This window comes from Hirundo rustica, chromosome 2 (genome assembly GCF_015227805.2).
Source record: "Hirundo rustica isolate bHirRus1 chromosome 2, bHirRus1.pri.v3, whole genome shotgun sequence".
NCBI lineage: Eukaryota > Metazoa > Chordata > Aves > Passeriformes > Hirundinidae > Hirundo > Hirundo rustica.
The window spans coordinates 15,857,839-15,882,997 of NC_053451.1; the positions used below are offsets into that span (position 1 = coordinate 15,857,839).

General features: G+C 45.7%; 1 protein-coding gene across 2 annotated transcripts; it reads left to right on the plus strand.

The window, feature by feature from the left end:
- The first annotated feature begins 615 nt into the window (after positions 1-615).
- On the plus strand, positions 616-23,414 carry DGAT2 (diacylglycerol O-acyltransferase 2). Of its 2 annotated transcripts, XM_040055637.2 has the most exons (8): positions 616-775; positions 8,471-8,590; positions 9,576-9,683; positions 10,512-10,582; positions 17,999-18,203; positions 21,235-21,409; positions 22,100-22,302; positions 23,087-23,414. In XM_040055637.2, the coding sequence occupies exons 1-8, from the start codon at positions 736-738 to the stop codon at positions 23,239-23,241; spliced, it is 1,077 nt and encodes a 358-aa protein (XP_039911571.1). In that variant the 5' UTR covers positions 616-735; the 3' UTR covers positions 23,242-23,414. The 2 variants fall into 2 exon arrangements, with proteins under 2 accessions (XP_039911571.1, XP_039911570.1); XM_040055636.2 differs by lacking the exon at positions 616-775 and having other exon boundaries at positions 8,341-8,590.
- Positions 23,415-25,159: the final 1,745 nt, after the last annotated feature.

Genomic DNA, 25,159 nt, shown 5'->3' on the forward strand with positions numbered 1-25,159 from the left:
TCCAGAGGGGGCCATAAAGATGCTCTGAGGGCTGGAGCTCCTCTGCTCTGAAGATAGGCTAGAAGAGCTGGGGGTGTTCAGCCTGGAGAAAAGAAGGCTCTGGGGAGACCTCAAGAGAGCCTGCCAGGGCCTAAAGGAGCTGCAAGAGAGCTGGAGAGTGACTTTGGACAAGGGCCTGGAGGGACAGGACAAAGGGGAATGGCTTCCCACTGCCAGAAGGCAGGGTTAGATGGGATATTGGGCAGAAATTCTGGGCTGTGATGGTGGTGAGGCCCTGACACAGGTTGCCCAGAGCAGCGGTGGCTGCCCCATGCCTGGAAGTGCTTAAGGCCAGGTTGAATGCGGCTCAGGGCAATCTGGTTTAGTGGAAGGTGACCCTGCCCACGGAAGGTTGTTGGAAATGGATGAGCCTTAACGCCTGTGCCAATCCAAACCGTTCCGTGATTCTATAAAACAGGGCCTGAAACAGCCCGTGTAGGGGGCGGGCCTCTGCTCGCTCTCCCCGCTCCCAAATCCCTATCCCATGCAGAAAACTGCATCGCCGGGGCCAAGAGCTTCCCCCCCACCCCCGCCGGGCCCGCCCCTCCGCCCTCCCTCCGTCTCCTCCTCCTCCCGGGCTATATATGGATACGCGGCCGGAGTTCCTCCGATTCGCTGTGGCTGCACCGGGGCTGTGAGGTGTGCTGCGCGTCTCCATCCCATGGCCCTACCCGTGTCCTGACCGCGCCACCCACCATGAAGACCATCATCGCTGCCTACTCCGGGGTGCTCCGAGGTACCGGGGGGTGGGCGGCGGGAAGCGGGGGAGAGGAGTCCTGGTGCCCGGAGACGGATGCTGCGGTGGGGAGCAGCATTCCGGTGCTTCGCGGGCTGCGGTGGGAGCAGCACAGAAACACTTAGCTTTATGACACTCCCTCTTTCTTTTTTGGGCCGCGGGAAGGAACGTTGTTCAAGGGGAATGAGGAGGGGGAAGAGTGATGTGCGAAGGCGAGGAGGCAGCCGTAGCTTTTCCTGGGTTGGGGATTACAGGTCTCTGCGCAGGTTTCGTGTTTTAACGCCTCGGGGTGCGCTCACGGCCCTGCACGTTTTGCCACGGTGCGAGCTGTAGTGAGTTTGCACCTTTGCAAATTGTGGGCGTGGGGGACTTGCGTGCAAACGAGTCTTCCCCCTTCCCCTCCCCCCCTTTTTGTCATGGTAGGAAGAGAAGCGTAGTACTTTTATCGGCACTGCGTGGCTGATAAAGTTCAGTCTCGGCTTTACTTTCATGAAATCATTCAGCGCTGAAAATGCCTTCTTAGCAAGTCCGACTGTGTCCTAACACCGTCTTCCTCACACCTACATCAAGGGGAGAGGGGGGAAAAATGGCAACGTGTTGCTATTTTTGTTGTTTCATGCTGAGGAGGTGACGATTGAGCGCTCGGCAGGAGTTTCTTGGTAACCAGTTCCGCCAAGTTTGCTTTCACAGCCCCCCGTGCGGGCAAGCGACCTGTGGGGAGAAGCGGAATGGGTGTCCGTAGATAGCACCCGTGGTGGGCAGAGCCGGGGCGGGCGCCGAACGCTTCCCCCGCACGCTGCAACATGTTGGTTAAAGGCTTTGAGGAGACAGTGTAGCAAATCCCAAACCACAAGCTACCTTGCCTGCTTGGAAAGGCGTCTTAAAGGATCTTGCAGGTATGAATTCAGGAAGTCTAAATGTTTTGCATGCCTCCTGCAAAGGTGCTTATCTAGAGAAAGGTCAGGATTTGCAAACAGCAGGGGCTTTTCGTGAAAACGCAGTTGGACGATTTTACCCTGTGATTTGTGGAGGGTCCTTGAGTGATTGCTCTGTGTTGTGAAAGGCATTTTGCCCTCAAAAAGCAAACTGCTAATACCTCCCGGGATGAAGAGACCTGTTAAATGGCTTATTGATTAAACAAATCATTAGCGGAGCTGAAAGGACATGAACCTGGTGAATTAACCCTCGAGGTCTTGCTTTTGCACTATCCTGCCCAGTCCTGGGTGTAGAGCTGCCGGTGCTCATCTCAGCCAGAAGGATATTAGAGGTTGATCTGAAGGATCAGTTGTGAACCGATTGGGGAGAAGACCTGCGTGTGTTTCCTGTATTCAGATCTGTTTCTTAAAATAACTTTGCTTGCTTGCATGACTGACAGAGGACGAGTTATATTTTCAGTTGAGAGAGGTCACTTGAATTAGCAGCATCTGAACTGTTAAACTGGGAGTTCACTGCAAACTAAGTGCAGAGAATTTTTAGGAAATAGAATATAGATTTAGGAAATCTATAAAATATGTAAGGTTGACCTGAGACCTCAGCAGCCACTTTTTTGGCACTGGCATGTTAATGATGGATCTAGGACGCATGCATAATTCAAAATGGAGTGTGGTTTAGGGACAGTGATTGGCTTCATCTCTAGATAATCCTGATTAGGGATGGAAAGCTGTCTTAACTCTCCTCAGGTCAGTTTTCCTCTGAGGCACCTCATGGGGATCCTGCAGTGATATTTGTGCTTTTTAACTTCTTTCTGCCAGGGGAGGCAGGGGATGTTGCCTTGGTGACTGCAACATCCACCGACCCCTTGCCAGTGCTGTACCCTTCCTGGGCAGGAAAGCACAGGACTGGCTTCAAAGCTGAGCCCAGGTGCCTCCCCGAGAAGCTCTGACTTGGACTGGGTTTTGGGGATAGTGATGTGGGACCCTGCAGATCAAAACTGGCAGAGGTCATGTGGTGTAGAGGTTCATTCACAAAACCTTAAGTACTGCTTGATCATGTTGGACAACTTCTCCCACTACAGAGGATGTGTAAAACAAACCCACTAGATTTCTTTTTTTTCCTACCTCCCTGAATATTTTTTCCCAAGCATCATGCTTGTGTAAAGGGCTGAATTTGGAGTGGGCATCCAAATGGCTCATACTGTCCTTTAGTCTTACTGCTTTCCTGGCATCTGATTTTGTCCTGGTGCTTGTAAATTTGGCTGAATTAAGTCTGATCCTATTTGAAAACAAACAAACAAACAAAAAAAAAAAAAAAAAAAGGAAAAAAAAAAAGGAGGTGCAGTCATCTGCCTCTCTATCCATCCCTGTATATATGCAGAGGAATGTCCTTGGATATCAACCCAGTATTGCAAAAACCAGAGCAGATCTTGGGCTAATGCCTAGGGAAGGATGATGCTCTGAGACACCAGGTCAGGTAGGGGGGGTTGTGGACTTCTCATCTTGACCTGCCCTCCCCTTTGGCCATAGGGTGCCCAGGAGGTCTCCTCCTTGTGTTTGGCAGAGCAGCAAGGAAGTCCATCTCATCCCTCTCTCCTGAGGAAAGATGCCACTGTGACTGGAACATTGAAAGGAGGTTCTGTGCTGAAGTGTCTTTTCTAATGTTGCTTCATCAGTCAGAAGTTTGGGATGAGGAAGATGATTTTGTTCAGCTTTGCCTTGGAGTTAGTCTTATGCTGCATGTGAGGTTTACCAAACCTCAGTTCTGCTCTGGGGTGGGCAGCCTAGGAGCTCCTGTTTTGGGAGAACAGGATCATGGCTGGCTGCAATGAGGTGTTTTGACAGAGTTGCTTGGGAGGTGGAGGTCTGGGCTTGCTCATATGAAACCCCTCTTTCAGAATTCTCATGTGCTCTGAACACACTGATGCGCTGTTGTAAGATGGGTCGTTTTCTCTTGTCCAGACCTGTTCAGTCTTGCTAACTTAAATCTAAGCCTGTTGGCTGGTCTGGGACAGCGGGGTCTTGTGGTTACATCACTTTAACCTGTGAGTGTGGAGACTGAGGGCTGAGTTTAGTGCTGTAAATGCAGAACTAACATGAGAAATGTCATGATGGATTTGTTTACTGGGTCTGGAGAATCCCAGTTCCTTTCTAAAAAAGCTGATTTTTTTTTTTTTTTTTTGCATGTCCCTGTTAACCATATTGTTGGTCTCCAGTTGTAGACACACTGCACTGCAGATTAATACAAGATTGAGTAGTTTTCTGGGACAGGAGTAAACTGTTCTAAAGCTGTGTATGGGGCAGAATAACTATACTCTGTGCTGGTTATGCATTATTTTCTTAACAAATTGTTTACTCTAGAATAAATATACTTGTGCTTGGGGCACCCAAGTAAACCCAAGACACGAAAGAACTTGTGTTGCTCAAGGGGTTTTACAGGTGCATTAGTGTGCTGTGTGGGCTCCTGCTCTGCATGGGAGGACTCATCCTCCTGAATATTCTAGTACTGGTCAGTTCATCTTTTTTTGTCTTTGCTACAGCTCCAATTTCAGCTTCCCTGCTAAATATGTAGCTCAAAATGTTCATTTGTAGCTCATGCTTTGATGTATCTAATGTGGTTTTCCTTGAAATAAGTTGTGTGAAGCACTTTAATTCGTGGCCAAGAATTAATATGAGATAATTGTCTGGAAAAGGTGGCAGATGAAGCTTGGCTTTAACAAAGTTTCAGTGCATTTTTTAACTATATGTAACACTTGTACTTCTCTGGTAATTTATTTTTTCTGCCTCTTAATTAAGTCCTGTCAGTTGTGTTTTTCTGGTTCCCAGCTGTGAAGTCCTGTTTACTTCCACTCTTGGGATCTTTGATTCTACTTCCCTGCTTAGATAAATGTTGTTTGTATAATTTATCTGAAATAAACTGTGCTAGAAGCTGAGTCTAGAAGCTAGATGCTGAGTCTGTATTGCAGGAATCAAGTGCTTGGTCAAACCATTTACTGACTCCGGGATCTCCTTGGTAGCAACTCCTGCATTTGATGTTAAATGGAATTAAATGATAAAAGTATGGTGAACCCATCACCAGCTGCAGGTTCGTTAATAGCTGGCTAATGTCCCTGAGCTTCCTTGGAAGGCTGCAGATGACTGCCTCTCTGAGCAGCAGGGAGGTGTCCTGGAGTTTTCACTCTGTCTGTTGTGACAAGGAACATCTTTGAGAGCCATGCATGGCCTAGTGCAGGGGGTATCCCATCAGTGCTCCAGGGAGTGGGCTGCGGTGTGAGCTGGGGTGCTCAGGATCTATCTGAGACCAGGAAAGCTGTTGGTAAAGTATGTCTTGTGTAGATATGGCTGACCCCAGCTGTCATGGAATGGCTTGGGTTAGAAAGGAGCTCAATGATCATCTAGTAAAGGCTCCCCAGCAAGCTTTCCAGTTCTGGGACAGATACTCTGGAAAACGCTCCAGGAGCGGTGTTGCGTGGCCAGCACACGACAAGCCACTATCTTCAGCAGTAGAAGATGGAAGTTTGGGTGTCTTCAGGATCCAGACTCCTTCCTTGGGAACAGACTGATAGGAACGGATACAAATTACAGTTATGTCTGCTGGGGCCTTTAAAACTAGGTTATTAGGATAATCTGTTTTCTGAAAGTTAGAGAAAATGCCTTGAGTTTTTTAATATGTGAAGGCTACTTGGTGTGGGCCCACAGGTGAGCCCTTAAGAGGAAGTATTTCACTAATGGACTGAACTCAGCTGTGGCTGAGTGCCAACTTTGCCTCCCCCCCCATTTCTGTTGACTTGTCAAAGCACTTCTGCTCTGTGTCAGTAGTAACTGGCCTGGTTCCCCAGAGCATGGAGAATCTTTCCAAAAATGCCTCCTGGCTACTGAAGCTGAAAGGAGACAAGGCTTGCATGGGGGGTTGAATACACAGTGTCAGGTCTGACACGTTGAGCAGGAAGCTCAGGACTGTCTGGAAAGGATTGTCTTGCCACTAAAATCTGTAAATGCCTGGTTGATGAAATGGGTTAATCTGGAGTCTGCAGGTTTGATACAAAGGTAGACCTGATGAACTTGCCAGGTTGACTGACCATTCCCACTGTCCTTTCCTTTGCCACTGGGCATCTTTGGTTTCTTAAATGGGAATTAAATGTTAATATTCAGGCCATAGTAACTACTGACTTTTCTGGTGTGGAGAATCTTCTTCTCTTAGAAGGAAATACTTGCTTTCAGCAAATAACTAACCCAGGGCACTTGTACAAGGGCAGGTGCTTAGAGCTGTCTGCCAAACCACTGCCTTCCCTCTGCCTGTAGGAGTTGAATGTGAGTTTTATGTGGTTTGAAAAACAAGTTGACAGGTTGACTTGTGCTACTCAGTATTGGTCTGTTTACAGGGCTGGCAGTGCCTACAATTTGTTCAAACATCTAGAAAATGCTGAAGTACAAATTCTCATCTAGAGGAATAAACAGTTGTTCTCTTTGGGAAGAGGACAGGGATTTAGCTGGTCCAAGGGTGGAGTGTTGAGTTTATGATGCCAAAGAGGTTTGGTAGTGTAAATGCAGGTCCTGGAAGAAAAAAATAACATGGAGCTGGGCTTTTATTGTGAGCCGCAAATAATCTGTAAGACTTTTGACCTCTTTTGAGGAGATAGACATATGTCCAGTGACACCACTGTTGCTAAATGCTTCCTTTAAACTTGTATCTGGTAATCCTCAGTCTACATCAAGTCTGTCCACATGCAATTTTGTAAGGTTTTTGGGACAGCAAGTTCCTGGAGTTATGGTCCCTCAGCAAGAGTTGACCCAACCTAGTCTAGTGGAATGTATCCCTGCTCATGGCAGGGCATTGGATTGAGATGAGCTATAAAGTTGTCTTTGAATACAAACCATTCCAAACCCAGAGATTTCTTTTACCCTTGAACAGGCAGCTGGTTTGGTAAAAAATGGAGTGAAGTTTATCCCTTACCCCATGTGACTGAGAAGTTTTGTTGTTTTTTTTAATCTTCCAAATTATAATAACACAGAGGGAAGGGATTGGAATTCCCCATTCCTAGAGAGGCCTGCCTCTCCTTAGCAGATACCTGTTTTTCAAATCAAGACACCCCAAATTTGGGGATTTGCTGCTGGATTTTACAGCATGAGATTTCTGAATCTCACTTCTTAGATACTCTAGTGTTGCAGATCAATGCACAATGACATATATTCTCCCATCTCACCTCAGAAACAGGAGAACTACTTGCTGGATTAATTCTTAATACTGCACTATATTATCTTGTAAAGAACTGCCTCCAGCTCTAGCTGCTGCTTCAACCTGGATTAGTGCAGGCTGATGGGTTTCAGTTTATGGGCAGTTGTAGTGGTATGATCTATCCCAGCCTAAACTTGGTCTGCTTGGAGTAATTAATGCCCAATGCACTGCTGGAATTGTCCATGTAACATGGACTAAGCAGAACCAAGGGTCTGAACTGGGTGGTCTGGCTCTAAATTTGTACTGCAGCCTTTGGTGTGGCTTCCCCCCGAATGTTGCCAGGGATGCGGCATCTCCTGGTGAGTGACTTGTGCCAGTGTTTCACCACCCCCATTGTAAAAAACTTCCTCCTTAAATTGACCTTCATTGCTATGGAACAGTTGCTTTACGTATTTAAAGGATGTGCTAGTGAGAGTATCTTTGTAGAAACTACCAAAAATCCTAGTGCCTTCTTATACCTAGAGGAGTTGTTTTCAATCACTTTTGTTTGACTGAGTGTGAACACTTGCTATTCTATTCCCGCTAGCAGGGTCATATCTTGTCAGCAAGGACTGAACCTATTTAATATAATAGCTTCTTACATAGTCCTAATTACAGGCTGATCTTTAAATACAAAAGGAAATATGTAAATGCACATGAACATGTACTTGGTTATTATGGTCCTTGTAAATAAAGTAATGAAGGAAAACCCACTTGCAAGTGCTTCTTTCTGGAGGTTGAGTTTATTGCCAAAAGCTACAGTGGGTGGTTCTTATAGAAAGCAAGTGTTTTCAGTGTTTTACCCACTTTTGTTTTTTTCCCTGCTTGAATATCTTAATCTTCTACAAGAGTGGCTTTCAGCTCCTTCCTTCTTATTTACTGCTTTGAGAATGCTTGTAGGTTTCCTTACTCTTAGAGCTGTGGATCCTCAGGGTTGTATGTTGAGGTGTTGCTCAACCAGCCCTTGGGCTGTGCTGAGTAAGGCTGGGGCACAGAGCTTTCCTTGAACAGCACTGGGAATTGTGCAACAGGCCTTGTGGAGGTGGATGATAATAGATCAGACCACAGCCTGGTGTCTGCTGGCCTGTGGTTTGAGGCAGCTGATCCTCATCTTACTGTGAGCTCATGGGATTCCCTCTTACCAAACACCACTTTGAGGAACTGGCACTTGGAGGTGAGGGTACGTGTTAGGAACATATGTTAACATCCTCTGTATTTTTATGGTCAAGTGAACAGAGGCTTGCTCAGGTGGGTACTGATGGTTACCCTTTAACACCCTTCAGTATTCTGAAAAAAGCTGGATGTTGGCAGATGGCAATTCTTCCTCTTCCAGGATGCCCCAACTCCATGGAAAATTTTAGCTTTTAGCAAGCCTTGCTCCAAAAGCAAACTGCACATTTATCTGAAACCTCTTACTAAATAAGTTGGACTTGATGACCGTTCCTTCTATGATTCTATTTCAAAGGCAAAAAATTGTTCCCTTTGCTCAGTGTGCAAATGTAACTTTTTTTTTTTCTTTTTTTTTTTTTTTTTTTTTTTTTAATTTAGGCACGGGATCGAACATTCTTTCTGCTCTGCAGGATTTGTTCTGGCTATTGAAATCCAAAGTAGAGAAACAACTCCAAATCATCTCTGTGCTGCAATGGGTTCTCACTTTCCTTATCATGGGTAATATCTTTTGGCCTAGAGCAAAGGGATTTTGGCTGTAATTCTGGAAGACTTTTAATGCAAAAATGTTAATTTTTACATAGGTGTTAATTTACTAGATGTGTACTGCAGCAGTGTAGTTCCTGGGGTGCATGGATATTGTAAACCAGTTGCACTGATATTTTCAACTATAAATTACTTTTCCTGGCTCTAGAAATTTGTAAGAGCTATGGAGAGACTGATGTTTAGCTCGTGTCTGTGTGTCCCATGCAAATGAGCCTGAAATTATTGAAAATGTCTTACCTGGCTCACTCATGGGAATATCCACAGAGATTTCTTGGAAGCAGATGGTAACTGATGCAAGTGATTGCAACCGGAATGCCTTCCTCTTGGCTTGGCCTCCTTCCAGGAGGTACCAGAGATGGGCAAGAAGTATTTGTGTTAAACCAGTAAAAGAGTAAAGCCTGTTTATCCCTGGGTCACTTGGATTATGTGAACCCTCAGGCTGCTCTGCTCCATTGGGTTGTTAATAATTAAACTGGAGAATGACTGCTCTCAGCATCTGTCTCACTCTACCTTCCCAATTCAGTTTGTGCTAAAATGACAATGCCATTTCTGGGTGGGATCCTTGGCACCCTGGTGGGATGGCTGATGTAGAGCTGATGTAACCTGTGGAAGATGTGTGTAGCTGTCGGGGGAAAAAACCCCTTTGTGTGGGCCACAAAGAAATCTTGGTGCTCATCAAGTCTGGTGAAGTAGCTGCCCTACCTGGAGATACAAGAGATGCCTGGAAGCACCGTTAAGGGGAGGTTGAGGTTTTCCAGAGCTCTAGAGGAAGCTGCCCCAGCCCTACATAAGGGTTTTTTAGCAAAATCAAATTTGATTGAGGATTAATAACATCAGACTGAGATTAAGATTTCAGCATAGAAGGGTCAAAAGGCAAGGGGTGTAAATGGAGACCAAAACCTGATGCAACCTTGTTTTCTTCTCTCTTGCATTGCTCCAGGTATTGCTTGCACTTTAATCCTCATGTACATACTTTGCACAGACTGCTGGGCGATTGCTGCTCTGTATTTAGCCTGGCTGGTATTTGACTGGAATACACCAAAGAAAGGTAAATATTGCAGACCACATCCTTGTTGTTAAAGTGTCCCTGTCTCCATATTTGGACAAAGAAGCGCTTCCTTGTAATGGATGACTTCCCTTCTTAGTGGAACTTGGCTTGAATCACTAACAAAAAGCATTATTCAGTGAAGCATTTTAATGTTAGCCCTTCAGCATGAGCAGTGCCTGCAAGTTTAATTGATGCTGAGGGCAGTACAGAATTAACACTTACTAATATTATGCCCTTGCTGGTTTTTACTTACATATTTATAAGGCATAGGTTCTTTCTGTAGTTCAGAAAGATCTAAAGAATCAAGACCTTTCTGTCCTCTCCAGCTCTTGCAAGGTTCAGATTGTGATGTGATTATTAAGATGTGGGTCCCCCATGGAGTCAGTGTTGCTTCAAATTAAGCAGAAGATCTTATTTCAGGAAAAAAACAAACAAAAACCTGTAGAAGCTAGTTCTGGGAACCAGCAGTGGTAACAAGCTTTGGCAACTACTTTTATAGCCAGATGAGTACAGCTCTCCATTGCTTCAATATGATTGAAATAATCCAGGATTTTGCCCTTTCCCAAAGGTTGAATCTGAGTGTCTCTAGCTTGAACTGTAGAGTTGTCTACCGTGAATTTGCAGTCAGGCCTTAATTTGCTTGAAGAACCTTGTATTCCAGAGTGTGCACTGATTTCAGTGAATGATGCAGGTGTCCCATGTGGAGGAATGAAAGTTTTGACTCCTCTAGTGAGACAGCAAGCACTGGAGACACTGGAGTCCTTTAGGCTTTCTGATGGACAGCCATGTGGAAAGAGCTTTAAAAACATGATTAATTTTTCTCAACAGGGGGAAGAAGATCCCAGTGGGTGAGAAACTGGGCTATATGGAGGTACTTCAGGGATTATTTTCCAATAAGAGTAAGTAAACTTTATACCCTGGGATTTAATTGCTTTAGTGTCTTGTACTGGCACTAGTCTGTCTGTGACAGTGAATTGTAAGCAGGACATGGCTCAGTTACCATTGCCATACTACTGCTTGTGGCAGCTATGGTTAGAAAATCTGAAATGTCTCACCAATGGTGGCAATGTGATTGCCAGAAACTGCTGTTTCTAGCGATCCTACCAGATTCCTGGAGGCAATCTGCAATCCTTGTTCATCTCTCCATCTTCTGGAGACACTGGCACAGGATGTCCCAACAAGTGGTGGCTGCCTCATCCCTCAAAGTGTTCAAAGCCAGGCTAGATGGGGCTTGAAGCAGCCTGGTCTAGTGAAAGATGTCCCTGTCCATGGGAGGGAATTGGAACTGGATGATCATTAGGGTTCCTTCCAATGCAAATCACTGCGATTCTCTTCTGTGCTGCAGCAGTCCTGTATAGTGCCTGACCCTAACACTGTTCCCCTCTCATAAATCATAAAATCTAGCTCCATTTTTGCCTGTTTTCCAGTTCTGTGATGTATTGGGCCAGAATATCTGGGACTGCTGTGCACCAGAATTCTTAGCACGTCGCAGGGAGCAGTGAAATTTGTCCTCGAGTCTGTTTGCTTTGGAAGTGGGTTTTCCAGCAGTGGGAATAGCTTCAGTTCTCTAGCTTGTAACTTGCTCACCACATAACTGTATTTTTCCTGCTGGTTCAGGCATGTTGCAGAAAGAGGACAGGACTGCCAGGCTGTTCTGAGACCGCAGAATTAGTTGGATGACTTGGAAGGGAGCAGGGGTCAAATTCAGCTAGGAGGGAACTCGATCCTCTTTGGAAGGGCACACAGCTGAAAGGACTATTATGTAAGGTTGTTGGCAAGTTTTATTCAGCTTGAGTATGAGGGAGGGACCTTGATACGGCTTTTGAGCTACCTATTCCCAAGATAGTCCAGCCTCAGAAAGGAACAGGGAATCCAATTCCAGCAGGATGCCGAAGCGGCTCAGACTGGATTCTTGCTTTGCAAAGTCACTTGAACTGTCAGGGTACCTGAACATGCTGCTGGTGAACGAGCCTTTTGTTGTACTCCTAGAAACATAGAGCCATTTAGGTTGGAAAAGATCTTTAAGAGCAAGTCTGACCATTAGCCCAGCACTACTGATTTCACCATGAAACTTGCTGTTGTTAACAGGCAATTCTTGGCAAGTCTAAGTGTACATGGAAAAATTCATTAAGCCTGCACAGGCTGGAAGTCAGCCTAGGTCTCATGGCTGACAGAGGACTGAGCAGGGACTGCTGTTGAAGATGGGTCTCAGATGTGTTGTGTTCTAGTACCAAGTCCTCAGTGCTGCACTAAACACTGCTGCCTTGGGCTCTTGTTATGCTGGGCATTTGATTCCAAAGGGTCACCTGTCGTGCTGGTTCTGCTGTTCCATCATTCCTTTGATGGCACATTAATCCTTGTCTTCATGGAAATACGCTCTGCAGAAGCCCTACAGGTCATATTCACTGTGGATATTAAAAGTTTGTCAAAGAGCTGGGTTGTTTAGGTAGGTTTAGGGATGAGATGGGGTAGATAAACTAAACTTTGCAGCAGTTTTTAAATAAATACTTGCTAGTTCACATACCCTGTTTATGAGAACTCCTTATGGGTGTAATTCCTTTGCCACTAAAGGGGAGGAGTTGTGCAAAGTTTATGGAGTCCACTGGTAATTCACATGCGAAGGGCAGAACAGCAGGGCTGACAGCTGGGAGATGACTCCTGCATGTGTTTTGGGGCAGCCAGCTGGCTGCAGGGTTGGTAAAAGCTGCTACAGTGATGGCTGCTAGACGTGGTTTTCTGCAGTTAGGGGACTGACACGTGAACAATGTATCAGCATGAATAATATCTCTGGATATATGGAATGGTACCAAGAACCAGAATGCCTTGGGCTTGCTAAGAGCATGGGAACTCCTGGGTTAAACTAGTTACCTGTTCTTGGCCAAGAGGAAGATGGGTCTACAGATGATCACTTGTTTAAATGTTCTCTCTGCAACCAACCTTTTTACTGGACCCTTAACTGTGTAATGGCTCAGCAGGGCTTGGATTGTGTCCCAGGCTTATGGTTTGTCAGGGCAGTCCTCTGCTGCCTCTCATCGTGTGCCATGTGTCGGCTGAGCACTGCAAGGACAGATCACACCGGTGACGGTCACACTGGTGGCACTTGTAATGCTGAACTTGGCTCCAGCAAAGTCTGCATGTAGCTGTGGTAGCTGTATCCATACCTGCACGGGTACAAGCTGTGTTGGGCTCTCAGCTCAGGTTTAATTCATAGAATCACAATACAGTTAGAAGGGATCTTAAAGCTCATTTCATTCCACCCCCCTGCCATGGTCAGGCTGCCATTAGACCAGGCTGCTTCACGCCCTGTGTAGCCTGGCCTTGAACACTTCCAGGGATGGGGCAGCTACAGCTTCTTTGGGCAGCTTGTGCCAGGGCCTCACCACCCGCGCAGGGAAGAATTTCTTCCTATTTGTCTTGCAGTGTTAGAGCAGCTGTATGAGAAGCAAGCTCTGTTCCGATGTTTGTGCTGATTAGGCCGGTCTCACTGGAGTCAGCACTGCCTCCCAGCCTGAAACACCAGGACTATTGTACCCACACCTGGAGATGTGAGGTCATGTTTTGTAATACCAGGTGGATTTGGAAAGCAGCCTGAATCTGGCTCAGTTACTCAGCATGAGCAGTGGCTGACCACATTCTCTGGGACATCATGCAGCTGCTCTGACAGTAGTAAGCTATTTCAGGGCACTAGAAACTTAAGTTTGTCTGCTGTTTAATGGCTGGCCTTGTAAATAGTGTTTTAGGCTAAGCAGTGCATAAAGCAGCTGAGGAATGTTCCAGTGAAGTGACAGGTGAGGCCCAAGCCCTTGGGACTGGACTGGGGCAGACATTATCTGCATATTCCATCTCATGCTGTTGATCGCAGCAGCCTCCTAAGCACTTACTTCTGTTCTGAGGATGTTGTACTGGGAGTGCCAGCATGATCTAAAGGTTTTGTGTAGGTAAAGAAGATGTCACCTGAGCATGTGAACGTCTCCATGTGCAATAGGATGCCAAGTAGCCAGGGCTTCAGCCCTTTGGCTCACTTTGTCAGACTGTGAGCACTTCAGGTGTGTGCAGGGAGACCTGCTCACTGCAGTGGGAGAGTGGGCATCTGGCCAGAGCAGGAACTGCTGCCAAAAGTGTCTTTTTTTGGTTTTCCCCTCAATTTGTCTTGTATTCTGTGTTTTGGCTAGCTTCTTGGCAAAGCTCCTCCTTAATTGTTGTACATGAGTTACAGAATGGAAATAGAAGGGTTTGATTGCTATGTCCTAACCTAGTGTAGTGAAAGGCATTCCAGCTCAGGGGGTTAGAACAAGCTGAGCTTTAATGTTCTTTCCAACCCAAGCCATTCTGTGAATTTGTGACATATATAATACTGGGAGCCTGGTGGGGGCGGGGGGTCTTCAGGTCCTGGCTTGCATTGCTGGGAAGGTAAGATAATTTCTTCCATATGTTGTTGTGTGTGATGTGGCTAAGTGCGGTTCTTGGGTTGTTTTGCAAGCTTACATGCTCACGAGACCTGTTGCTTGGATCCTGCAGGATGAGCTCTGGTTTTCCGCTCTCTGCATGCTTCCATAGTCAGTGCTGCTCAGCTCCCACCCAAGCAATTGATTCTTTTTTTCCTGCTCTTTGGCACCTGGTGCTGAGCAGCAGTGATTCTGCAGTCCTCTTTCTCCACTACTGGATGCCACTGTTCCTAAAAATAAAATTGGCAATATGGTTCTTAAGCGGTATCTGGCACTCAAATATTAACACTTGTTTTCTTTGCACTATTGCACTGGCTTACTTCTATAGGTTGGCTTAGTTCTGTGTAAAGAAATCTGTTATTATTAGACAGGTGGATGGACTTTGCTTCCAGAGAAACAGGTTTGGTCTCTAACAGCAGCTGGGAACAGGTGTGTTAGTGCAAGGGGGTAAAGGTTCAGCTTCACTCCCAGTACTGGTTGTCTGGCTGAGATGCAGCAAGGATGTGCTGGCTCTGCCTTATCATGAGAGCACCAGTACTCCAAAGAGCTCTGTGGGACTGGAGAAGACCTTGAAGGCAAAAGGAAAAACTAGTTGGAGGTTCAGAACAGAGTTACAATACTGTTGTTCAGTGACAGCTACAGCAATTCCTTGGGGCAACCTACTAGCACTGTTTTCTTCTCAAGGGGAGGGATTCAAAGAACCAGCAGTAAGTGATCAGCCTCCTGAAGAGAGGCATGGAATCATAGAATGGTTTGGGCTGAAAGAGACCTTTAAATGCATTCTAGTTCCAAAGCCCCATCTTGTGCACTTCACTGTCTACACCCGTGCTTGAGTCTAGAAATACATGATTTACACTACTTCAGAAATTTCTGCTTCTCGATTAAATCTATGGAAAGATGAAAGTATTGGCAGGTCAGACCCTACCTGGGCTGAGTTTGTGCATTAGCAGATTCAAGACCTCCACTTGCAGAGAAGTGACCAACCCTGTCTGATGTCTGTTGGTCTTGGGTTCTCTAGCTTGACTTGGGTGGAAGAACACATAGAATCACTAAGGTTGGAAAAGACCTTGAAGATTGAGTCCAACTATTCCAGTGCCTTTTGGGTAATTTTTCTCTAACACCTAATCTAAACCTCCTGTGGTTGACACAGCTACTTAAGTCTGTGTCCTCCTGTTCTGTCACTTCGTACCTGGGAGAATAGACTGACCCTCACCTGCACCCTCCATGTTTACCTTCTATGAGCCCCTGTGGTGTGGGACAGGTGTAGGGGGCAGTGGCAGCCTGCATGGGACAAACAGGGGAAAAGCACACATGTACGAATACCATGCTAAATCTCAGCCCTTCTCCCTTGCTGTTGGTTAGTTGGATCCCTGCATAGCCCTTGCCCAGGTCCTGTAGTGGTGTGGGTGATTGATTGTCGTGGGTATTGCCAACCCTATGGCTCCATAAGAGCTCTTGGAGAACAGCCACAGCGATAAGGCTGCAGCTTGGCTGGGGCTCCCGTGAGGTATCCAAGCAATGGGCTCCACTGGGATCTGGATGTCCTTGCATGCAGTGGAGGGGCTGGAGCAGGAGAACAGTGTATCTTTCATACGTGTGGCTCTGCCAAGCTCAACATGCAGATGCCTCGTGCTCCAGAATGACAAGGACAAACCCTCTTTCAGCTGTCTTTCCTATAAAAGGAGCTGAGCTTGGTGTAGGTGAGAGATGAGGCTTGGAAATCTCCACCTTGCTCTGACAGGGGCTTTAAGAAAGGAGTGTCTGCTGCTTGTCCAGCCAGACCCCATGTCTGTATCTACCAGGCCTGTAGTTAAAAAGTCAGAATATTGTCTAGGTTGGAAAAGTCCCCTAAGACCATAAAGTCCAACATTCTGCCAGAAATGCCAAGGCCACCACTAACCTATGTGCCCAGGTACCACATCCACAAAGCTTTTAACTCCCTCCAGGAATGGGGAGTCCACCACTTCCCTGGACAGCCTGTTGTAGAAGTCTCTTCATCTGAGCAAGAACTGGTAGATGGAGGGGTTGCTTACCCTATCACTACTTTTTTCCTGGAGATTTTGTTTTTGGTCTTTAGTCTGTGAACCCCATTTCTTGTAACTGATCAAGGGGACAGCCCTTCTACCCTGGGAAGTGAAAGCAAAGACATCTACTAATTGGAAAAGAAGAGAAAGGGAATGAAGTGATGACTTGGTGTGATATAGGTAATGGGGCTCTGCAGAGCTGTCACAACCACAAGCTTCTGTGCCCTTTTCCTGAAGCCCTACACATTATCAAAGCCAGAGGAAATTGTGAAGAGGGCCAGTCAACTTGTGGAACCTGCTGCTGCATCATGCCTGTATCACAGCTGCTGTTTTAAATAGCACAGGAATTGTAGCTTCATCTGGGGACAAGGCTGAGGATGGGGAGGAGGGAATCAAGTTTCTAAGCATGCTGCTTTAGTGTGTCGCAATGGAACTTCCACTCCCCGTAGCATGATCCAACAGAAAGAACTTGCGTAGTGCCAAAGCACTTCTTGTCTGAGGCAGTGGAGTGGGTAATGCTGGTGTGACATCTTGGAAATCTGTGGGTTTTTTTTTTAATTATGGGACCTGATGCAGAGTGGCCTTTGCGTATGCAGTTTGAGGGATAGGGTGCCAAAGCTTCAGCTTGTAGGTCTGAGAGCTGCTGGGATGTTGCAGTTGGCAAAAAGTGGCACTGTTGCAGCATGAAAAGAGGAGATGTTTAGATTAGATATTAGGAAGACTCTTAGGGTAGTGAGGTCCTGGCAGAGGTTGCCCAAAGAAGCTGTGGCTGCCCCATCCCTGGAAGTGTTCAAGGCCAGGATGGCTTGGAGCAGTCTGGTCTAGAGGAAGGTGTCTCTGCCCATGGCAGAGGTTTGGAACTGGATGATCTTTAAGGTCTCTTCCAACACCTACTATTCTAACATATGAAAAAAAATTAAATTTGATCTCTATTTTTATAGGATGATGCAGCAGCCCTGCTGTGTTTTGTGCTGTGTGCTTCCTCAGACTGCATGTGTCCATGGGATGCTGCTGCTACCTACAGCATTGAAAAAGCCCCTTCTGGCAGTAGTGGTACCAGGGAATGAGTTGTGCTAGCTAAGACAACTATGGAGAGTCCACGCTGTGCAAACAGAGGAGCAAATGGTTAGGAATATTGCACAGCCTGAGAACAATATGATCACAACTCCTAGAGCATGCCCTGCAGGAATCAGAGATGCTTGAGGTGTCTTGTTGCCCCTTTGGCATGTAAGCCAGGGCAGAACCTCTTAAAAGGAAGGATAGTTCCCAGTCGTCACCACTCTTCTGCACACTTACCCACTTGGAAGGTGGCCAACAGGCCCATTAACTGGTTGGTTCTTTTTTTTCAGGCATTAAGTGAACTTGCTTCTGCTATGAGACAGTGATGTTTGTTTTTTCCCCCTCATACTGGGATGTGAGCCACTAAAGTGCTGGGAGAGGGCCTGGAAGGAGGTGTGGCTGTGGCTACAGGACTGAAGAACTTGGTTGGTTTGGGCAAGAGGTGTGTAAGAATTTCTTAGGAAGGAGTAGAAAAGCAAAAGGCCCAGGCTGCAGCAACGCATGCCCTATTCCTACTTTGCTGGCAGGCTTCTTGTGTCTGAGATCAGCCTGTTTATCCTGCTCCCTCTGCACTGGAAACTGAAGTCTAAATGGCTGCTCCTACCAGAGCCTCTGAAATCAAGGAGAGCCCATTGAGCTCTTAGACTGTCCTCCGTGCTGGGAAGAGATACAAAACCTAGGGGATATGACTTTTTTTTTGCTTCTCCCATTTTTATTTACTACCTGAAAATATCCATATTCAATCGAGCTCTTTTTTTTTTTTTTTTTTTTTTTTTTTCTTTCCTAGCTGGTTAAAACCCACAATCTGCTGACCACCAGGAATTACATTTTTGGGTACCATCCACATGGCATCATGGGCTTGGGTGCCTTTTGCAACTTCAGCACAGAGGCCACGGGTGTCGGCCAGAAATTCCCTGGGATCCGACCGTACCTTGCTACTCTGGCTGGGAACTTCAGGATGCCCATATTGAGGGACTACTTAATGTCTGGTGGTAAGAGAAATCACCCTGTGCCTTTTCTGCTCCTGTTCTTGGCTCTGAGCTGTCTTCACCTCTTTCAAGTGAAAAGCTGTGTTGGAAGCTCATGTAACCACTTCCTGTTGGTTGCATCACCCAAACATTGCTTTCATATAGTTGTCAAGAGGAAGCTGTGAATAAATGTGAGAAATCCTGTCTAGTGGAAGGTGTCCCTGTCCCTGGAAGAGGGTTGGAACTGGATGGTCTTTAAGGTCCCTTCCAGCCCAAACCATTCTGTGATTCTGTGAGTATGACTAGTTTGGGCTGCAGGACTGCTTCTCCTCTGTGTTCATCCTGAACTCTAGGCTTCTCTTGTCCAAAAGCATAGTAAAGATATCTGACAACTCTAGTTGTGGAAGGTGGAGACATGGAACCAAGTTATCCTAGCTATTGTGAGAAAATACACGAAGAAAATACTGAGTAACCATGGCCAGCTCAGTTCCTGGGCTCACTGCCACCTGACTTGTCACACATCTGTGTTTTGTGGTGATGGTGGATGCTGTCTCCACCCAGTCGCACTGCTGGGTGCCTGCCAGGGGTAAAGAGTCTGCAGTATTGCCATGATATCAGCTGCTCAGAGAGCCCCTTCCCTGAATGTATTCCTGTAGAAGAATCACAGATTATGCAGTGATGTAAGTGCGCTGAATTACATTAATAGGCCTGTTTTAATGGAGGCCAGGATTTTAATGCTGGAGGGCTTATAAGTTGTGACTGGGCAGAGGAAGCACTGTTTAAAATGCCAATAAAGTTTGGAGTGAGGACACCTGTCAGTTTGATAGAGGTGAGGAAGTAACACTTAAAGACTGTGAATTGAGCAACCCAGCAACCTGTTTGCTCTTTCTGGAACTGATTCATCAATAAATTACTTTAAAACAGATATCTTAATAAGTACCATGGCTGGGAAGATGATAGGAGTAGATGTACCTGACTCTGACTTGTTAGAATTTACTGTTTCTGAGATTACTGTCTTAATTGAGGGAGAGAAAAACTAATGATCTGGTATAGAAAAGGTGGTTGTCCCTGTCTGGAAAGGGCAGTATCTCCAGCTGCTTTTTATCTTCCTGTACTGATCTTAGTTGCTGTGTGAAGTCCATAATTTGGGAATTCACAGGACAGCAGCACGTGAGAAGTTGGGATTTCCTTTCCAGTCTGTCACATCAGTAAATTTAGTTGTGTTGCTTAAGTTTCCATGCAGCCTTGTTATTTTAAAAAAACATCTTCAATCCGTTCAGTATGACAGGCAGACAAGTCTTGTGGCCAGCCAGAGCTGCTTTCTCCATTTTGGAAGGAATGAGGGAACAGGCTTTAGCAACATCAGGGATAGCCAAGTCAGCAATGAACATTGTGCTTAAACCAGAGGAAAATTATGCTTCCTCAGTTCCTAGGATCTAAGCAAGACTACAGGTGTCATGAAGTTAACCTTCTGAAAGCCATAATTTGTATTCACTTTCCTATACTAGAACTAAAGGGTGCTGATACAAAGGCCTTAACATCACTTGGAAAGTGCTGGTAATTCCCTCAATCCTTTTTTCTGTGGTGGAATTATAACAAACCCTAACACTGTGCCAATACACAGTTGGTTTACAGCTAGTACGAATTCTTAATTTTACAGCCTACTAGAGGTTAAGGTACAGCAGGGATCCTATAAGGCATGAGGGGATGACCAGAAAACCCTATACTGTGTAAATGTGCTAAAGAGCAGAATTTATTTATTGCCACTTATTTCCATGTCTCATTGCAATTTCTGAAGGAACTATTTGGTGCTGTGAGCAGCAGTAGTCTCCTCCTGCTAAGTGTGAAAGAGCTGAACATAAAACTGTTGCCAGGCCTGTGTAGCCAGCACGAGCCTTGGAGTGGAGAATGGGACAAAGTTGATAGTTGGAGCAGTGAGTATAGCCTGAGCCTTTCAAAGGAAGGGCAGTCAGAGAGATGTAGCTGTGCTGAAGGAAACTTAATTCTTCATCCTCAGTTCCAGCTGATGTGTCTCAAGTGTGGTCTGCTCTGTTCTTACCTGGAGCTGGGATAGGCGATGATCTTGATGGCCAGATAGACATCATGGCTGGCAGACTTGTCTTGTCTAAGTCTGGAGGGTCTGTTCATCATTTAGTTCTTGGCCATGAATGTAATAGGGCATTGACCTAAAGTACTCAGATCAGATGTGTGTGATGGGAATCTAAGTCATGGCATGCCACTTCTCCTTGGCTTTTTCTGGCCAAAAAAGTGAGGCAGGAGCAAGCTTGGACACCAATTGTAGTATAAAAGCAGGAGTTTAAAGAGCAGACCATCAAATTTCTTCACATTTTTAAAGCGATACAGAGGAAATTACAGGTGCTGTCTCTGGGTTTTCATTTCCCTGGAGTGGGGACAGGTGCTTTAGGGCAGAGATTGCTTGTTAAACATGAAGGGAGGTCCTGGTCTTTCCAGTGTGGAATAGAGGCAAAGACCTTCACAGATACTTTTCTCAGAGTATGGACTTAGGTAGACACTTTGTCCTGTAAATTGCAAGAGCTTCATATTATTTCAGATCTATCTTAAAAGTTTGTGCATTTATTCTTTTTATATCACTAAAGTATTCTCCCACATCTATTCCACTACCTAATTTTGCTGAGGAATTGGTCAAAATCAGACTCTCATCCATCAAAGTAACACAACTGCTTTCTTCCTCACAAAAGGTAAACCAAATCCTACTGTAAAGTTTACATGGCAGGAGGATGTCTGACACCAATGCCTTTGATATCACTAGGCATAGAAAGTCCTTGCTGAAATCTTTTGATAAAGTCAAGTTTTTGAGAGCTGATGTTTGTGGAGTTTATGATCAAGTCTAGTGCTGCCAGGTCTATGAACTGCTTGAGGAATACATTGCCTGCTAACACCACCCTCTGACCACAGGGAGATTGGACACCTCAACTGCCATTGAGGCATAAACTTTGTGCTGTAAGTAGGAGAAGGTCCTGAAGTCACCAGCTAATCTCGTAGTGTGACCTCTGTGTCTGTCTCCTTAATCCAGGTATATGTCCTGTGAATCGTGACAGCATAGACTACATCTTGTCCAAGAACGGCAGTGGCAATGCCATCATCATCGTGGTTGGAGGAGCAGCAGAGTCCCTGAACTGCACCCCGGGGAAGAACTCAGTGACGCTGAAGAATCGGAAGGGATTTGTGAAACTGGCTCTACGTCATGGGTAAGGGGCAACATCAATGCTGGACCATAGTACTGCTACTATGGAAACCCAGTGGAAGGTGCTTTTATATGAACAACTTGGTCTAGGCAAAGACGTCCCTGCTTAATGCAAGGGGATAGGACTAGATGGCCTTTAAAGGTCCGCTCCGGCCCAAACCATTCTGTGATTCTGTTCCCTGAAGCAGTTGATACCTTGGAGGGATTCTCCTTTTTGTAGTTTTGCTGTGTTGTGTGGATGTTTGCCCAGAGCATCAGACATGAGTGTCCTTTGGTTTCTGCCCCTGAGCAAGGCACAGGGGTAGGGGGATCCCTGGGACAGCAGGAGGCTTCCAGGGCAAGGAAAGGTAGTGTCAGTATGGGATAATGACCTGTGCAGCCCCCGATCATCATGTGTCTGAAAGGAGATGGCCATAAAAATAGGAGCTGAGTACATATGGAGGCATGTCCAATGCCTGACTGCACAATGCTCCCTAGGCCATTGTCAGTACAATTCTCTTGTATGCCTTCAGAGTATATCTGTTATGTCATGCCAAGCCTGGCTGGCTTATGTCAGTACCTTGTGCTGCAAAAAAAGCTCTGGGCAATGGTACCGGCAACTGTGCAGCCTGGCAGAACACACAGCAGCAAGTGTGGGGCTGTCATATGAACTGCAGTCCAGGGGATGGGGTCCTGAATCTCTCTGTCTTTCTAGAGCGGACTTGGTTCCTGTCTACTCCTTTGGGGAGAATGAAGTGTACAAGCAGGTGATCTTTGAAGAGGGTTCCTGGGGAAGATGGGTTCAGAAGAAGTTCCAGAAGCACATTGGCTTTGCTCCATGCATATTTCATGGCCGTGGCCTCTTCTCCTCCAACACCTGGGGGTTGTTACCTTACTCCAAGCCCATCACTACTGTTGGTAAGGTTTTGGTATAAACATGCTTTGTGCCCCTCTAGGTAGCAGAATACTTGAGTCTGTGCTGTACACGTGCTGTAGTTTGGTCTTGGAGTCTTGACTATAAAATGGCTTTTCTTTCTGCATAAAACTATCCAGCAAAACTGAGAATGAGCTAGAAGAGTTTCCAGAGGTTACAAGCCTTTAATCAATGTTCCTCTTCCAGGCAATTTTGCAAGAGAGCTCTTTTTTGGGGGGGAAAGGCTGTAGCTCTACTTTCTTTGGCCTTGGATAGCTAAAGTCAGAAGCAACCTGGCCCCCCCATGCTCCAGTGGGATTCATGTCTGACAGCTGAATATTAAAAACAACCCTATAACTTGTACTTGAGTCTTCTAGTGCAAAGCAGTGAGGATTTGAGGGAGGGGGGGAAAAAAGGTTTAGCTTTGCTTTTGTGGTGTGTGTATAGGGGAATACATAAGAACCAACTCTTGGCTCCTCTTAATTGAGGAGGGGTTTATCACTCTGCTGTGAACAAAAGGGGGCTTCATAGCCAACTGGAACAGCAGAGGCATTTGTGTAGCTAAAGCAAACCTGGTATTGCTGCAGATGTGATGTGTGTCCTTGCTGTGGGACAATTGTGCTTCAGAGCCTGGTAAAACTGTAAGGAATCAGGCAAACCTCTGTTATAATGGCAAACTGCGCTGTGCCAGAATGGATGTGCTGAATTACCATAGCTGTGTCCATAGAAGACAAATATCCAGGTTGTAGGAGCCTTTAAGTTAATGTGGATTTATCCCTTTTTTATCAGTTGGAGAGCCCATCACCATCCCCAAAATCGATAATCCCTCCCAGAAGGATGTGGACTTCTACCATAGCATATATGTGGACTCCCTGATTAAACTCTTTGACAAATACAAGAGCAAATTTGGCCTGCCGGAGACTGAGGTCTTGGAAGTCAACTGAAGACACTGGCTCAGCAGCACTGCCTCCCAGAACCAACACATCTTTTCCAGGAGTCCAAGTTGTCATTGTGTACTTGAAAGCATGTGTGGGTGTATGTATCCTTCAAAGCAAGTGTTTAAAGCATTGCTAGACCACCTGAAAAAACAATAAAGAAAGGCTTTGTTTTAGAGAAATCCCATTACAAACATCTTTTTATACAAAAAAAAAAAAAAAAAAAGGCACAACTCCCTGTTGCTGTGAGGATTTGGATGAGTTAAATATTTGCCTTTTGCACAAGAGCCCTGTTGAGACATGCTTATGTAGCACAAGGGTATTTCTGCTTTGGAAAAACCCTTTCTGGAAGTACAATTGGGCTGCCAACCCCCCTGGAATGGCATCTATGCTGGATGGTGCAGGAAACCAAGTGGGAAGAGTCAGGTGAACCTTGATCCATAGCGTAGTGGATGATTTTGTGGCTGTAAATTCATCACTGTATTTGAAGTGTCAGTTTAGAAGCAGGTATGTCCCAGGTGCTGCTTGCACAGAGGCTTGTAGCTGGAAATACAGGACTTTTTCTTAGCCACAAAATACCAAGGATAAGCTCTAGGAGCAGTGGGGTGGTGCAGTTGTGTAGCCCTGGTGTTGCAGACCTTTAGGGGTAGCCCACAGGGGGAAAATGCAGTGGGACTATTGATGCTCTGGATCCCAGAAGTATTTGGGGAAATCTACAAGTAACTTCTGGCCTGAAGATGGCTTCTAATTACTCCATCCAGTGAATGTAAAGGAGTAGCCTTTGCACACATAGGATCTAAAGTAAGCTACTTTTAAAATTATTTATAACATGTTTACGTCGATGTTAAAACTGCTTGTAGTGAGATTTCTTGAGAGCGCAACTTGTTTATGTGTGAACCTGAAACACTGCACTACTTGCATGTCTGACCTGCCTTTTCAACCATTCAGTTGAGTGTATCTTGAGCTCTAAAATGTGCCTTTCTTCCATGCAAGAGGATGGTACTTCACATTCCTGGAATCTTGCCTCTAAAGACAAATGTTCATCTGTCATATTTGATAGATTATTGTATTACAGAGTATCAATTTTTGTACAGATTTCTAGAAATAAACTTGGGCAAAAATAGTGGGCTGCTTTGGTCCCTTCAGTGTTGCAGTGCTGCAGCAGCAGTTTGTATGATTGCAGTTGTGCCTTTTTTTCTGTGGGGGGGGAAAAAATGGTTTGTCTCTACAAAAGCAGACTCACACCAAAATCACTGTCTCTGGAAGTGTGTAGTGGTAGACCTGCAAGAGCTAGGTTAAGAGTCAGACTTGATCTTAAGAGTCTTTTCCAACCTTAATGATTCTGTTCTACCATCTGCATTCTCCCTGCACAGGGCAGCCAGAATAGTTTAAGCAAATCTTTGTGGTTTAAGGTTGGGGTTTTGTCTGGGAGTGTACAAGGAGCTGAGGCACCTCCATCTGTGGACCTCCTTCACTGAGCAGACACAGAAAGTGCATGCCCTGTAGCTCCTTACAGCAGATTACTTTGGGTTTTGTTGCTGCCTAGAACAGAAAATGTTAGATTGCATCCCTGGTCTCAGGTGAAGAAATCCTTCCAGCCCCTTTTAGTACTTAAACGGGTGCTGCATAAAAAAGATTGACTTTCTGCACAGAGTGCTTAGTGATAAGACAAGGGCCAAATAATAACTTCTATAAATAGGCAATAAACCTAACAGAGGAGAGATTTAGATTGGATATTGGGAAGAAAATCTTTCTTTTGAGGGTGGAGAGGCCCTTGTACAGGCTGCCCTAAAGAAGCTCTTGCTGCCTCATCCTTGGAAGTGTTCCAGGCCAGCAACCTGGTTAAGTGGAAGGTGTCCCTGCCCCAGGGCAGGGGAGTGAGATGAGCTTTACGGTCACTTCCAACTCAAACCACTCTCATTATTCT

Bases quoted from the DNA above. Each gene is read 5' to 3' on its own strand.
- DGAT2 (XM_040055636.2), top strand. From the start codon at position 8,356: ATGACCGTTCCTTCTATGATTCTATTTCAAAGGCAAAAAATTGTTCCC. The intron at 21,410-22,099 runs GTAAGGGGCAAC...CTGTCTTTCTAG, and splicing joins AAACTGGCTCTACGTCATGG to AGCGGACTTGGTTCCTGTCT. The intron at 22,303-23,086 runs GTAAGGTTTTGG...CTTTTTTATCAG, and splicing joins CAAGCCCATCACTACTGTTG to TTGGAGAGCCCATCACCATC.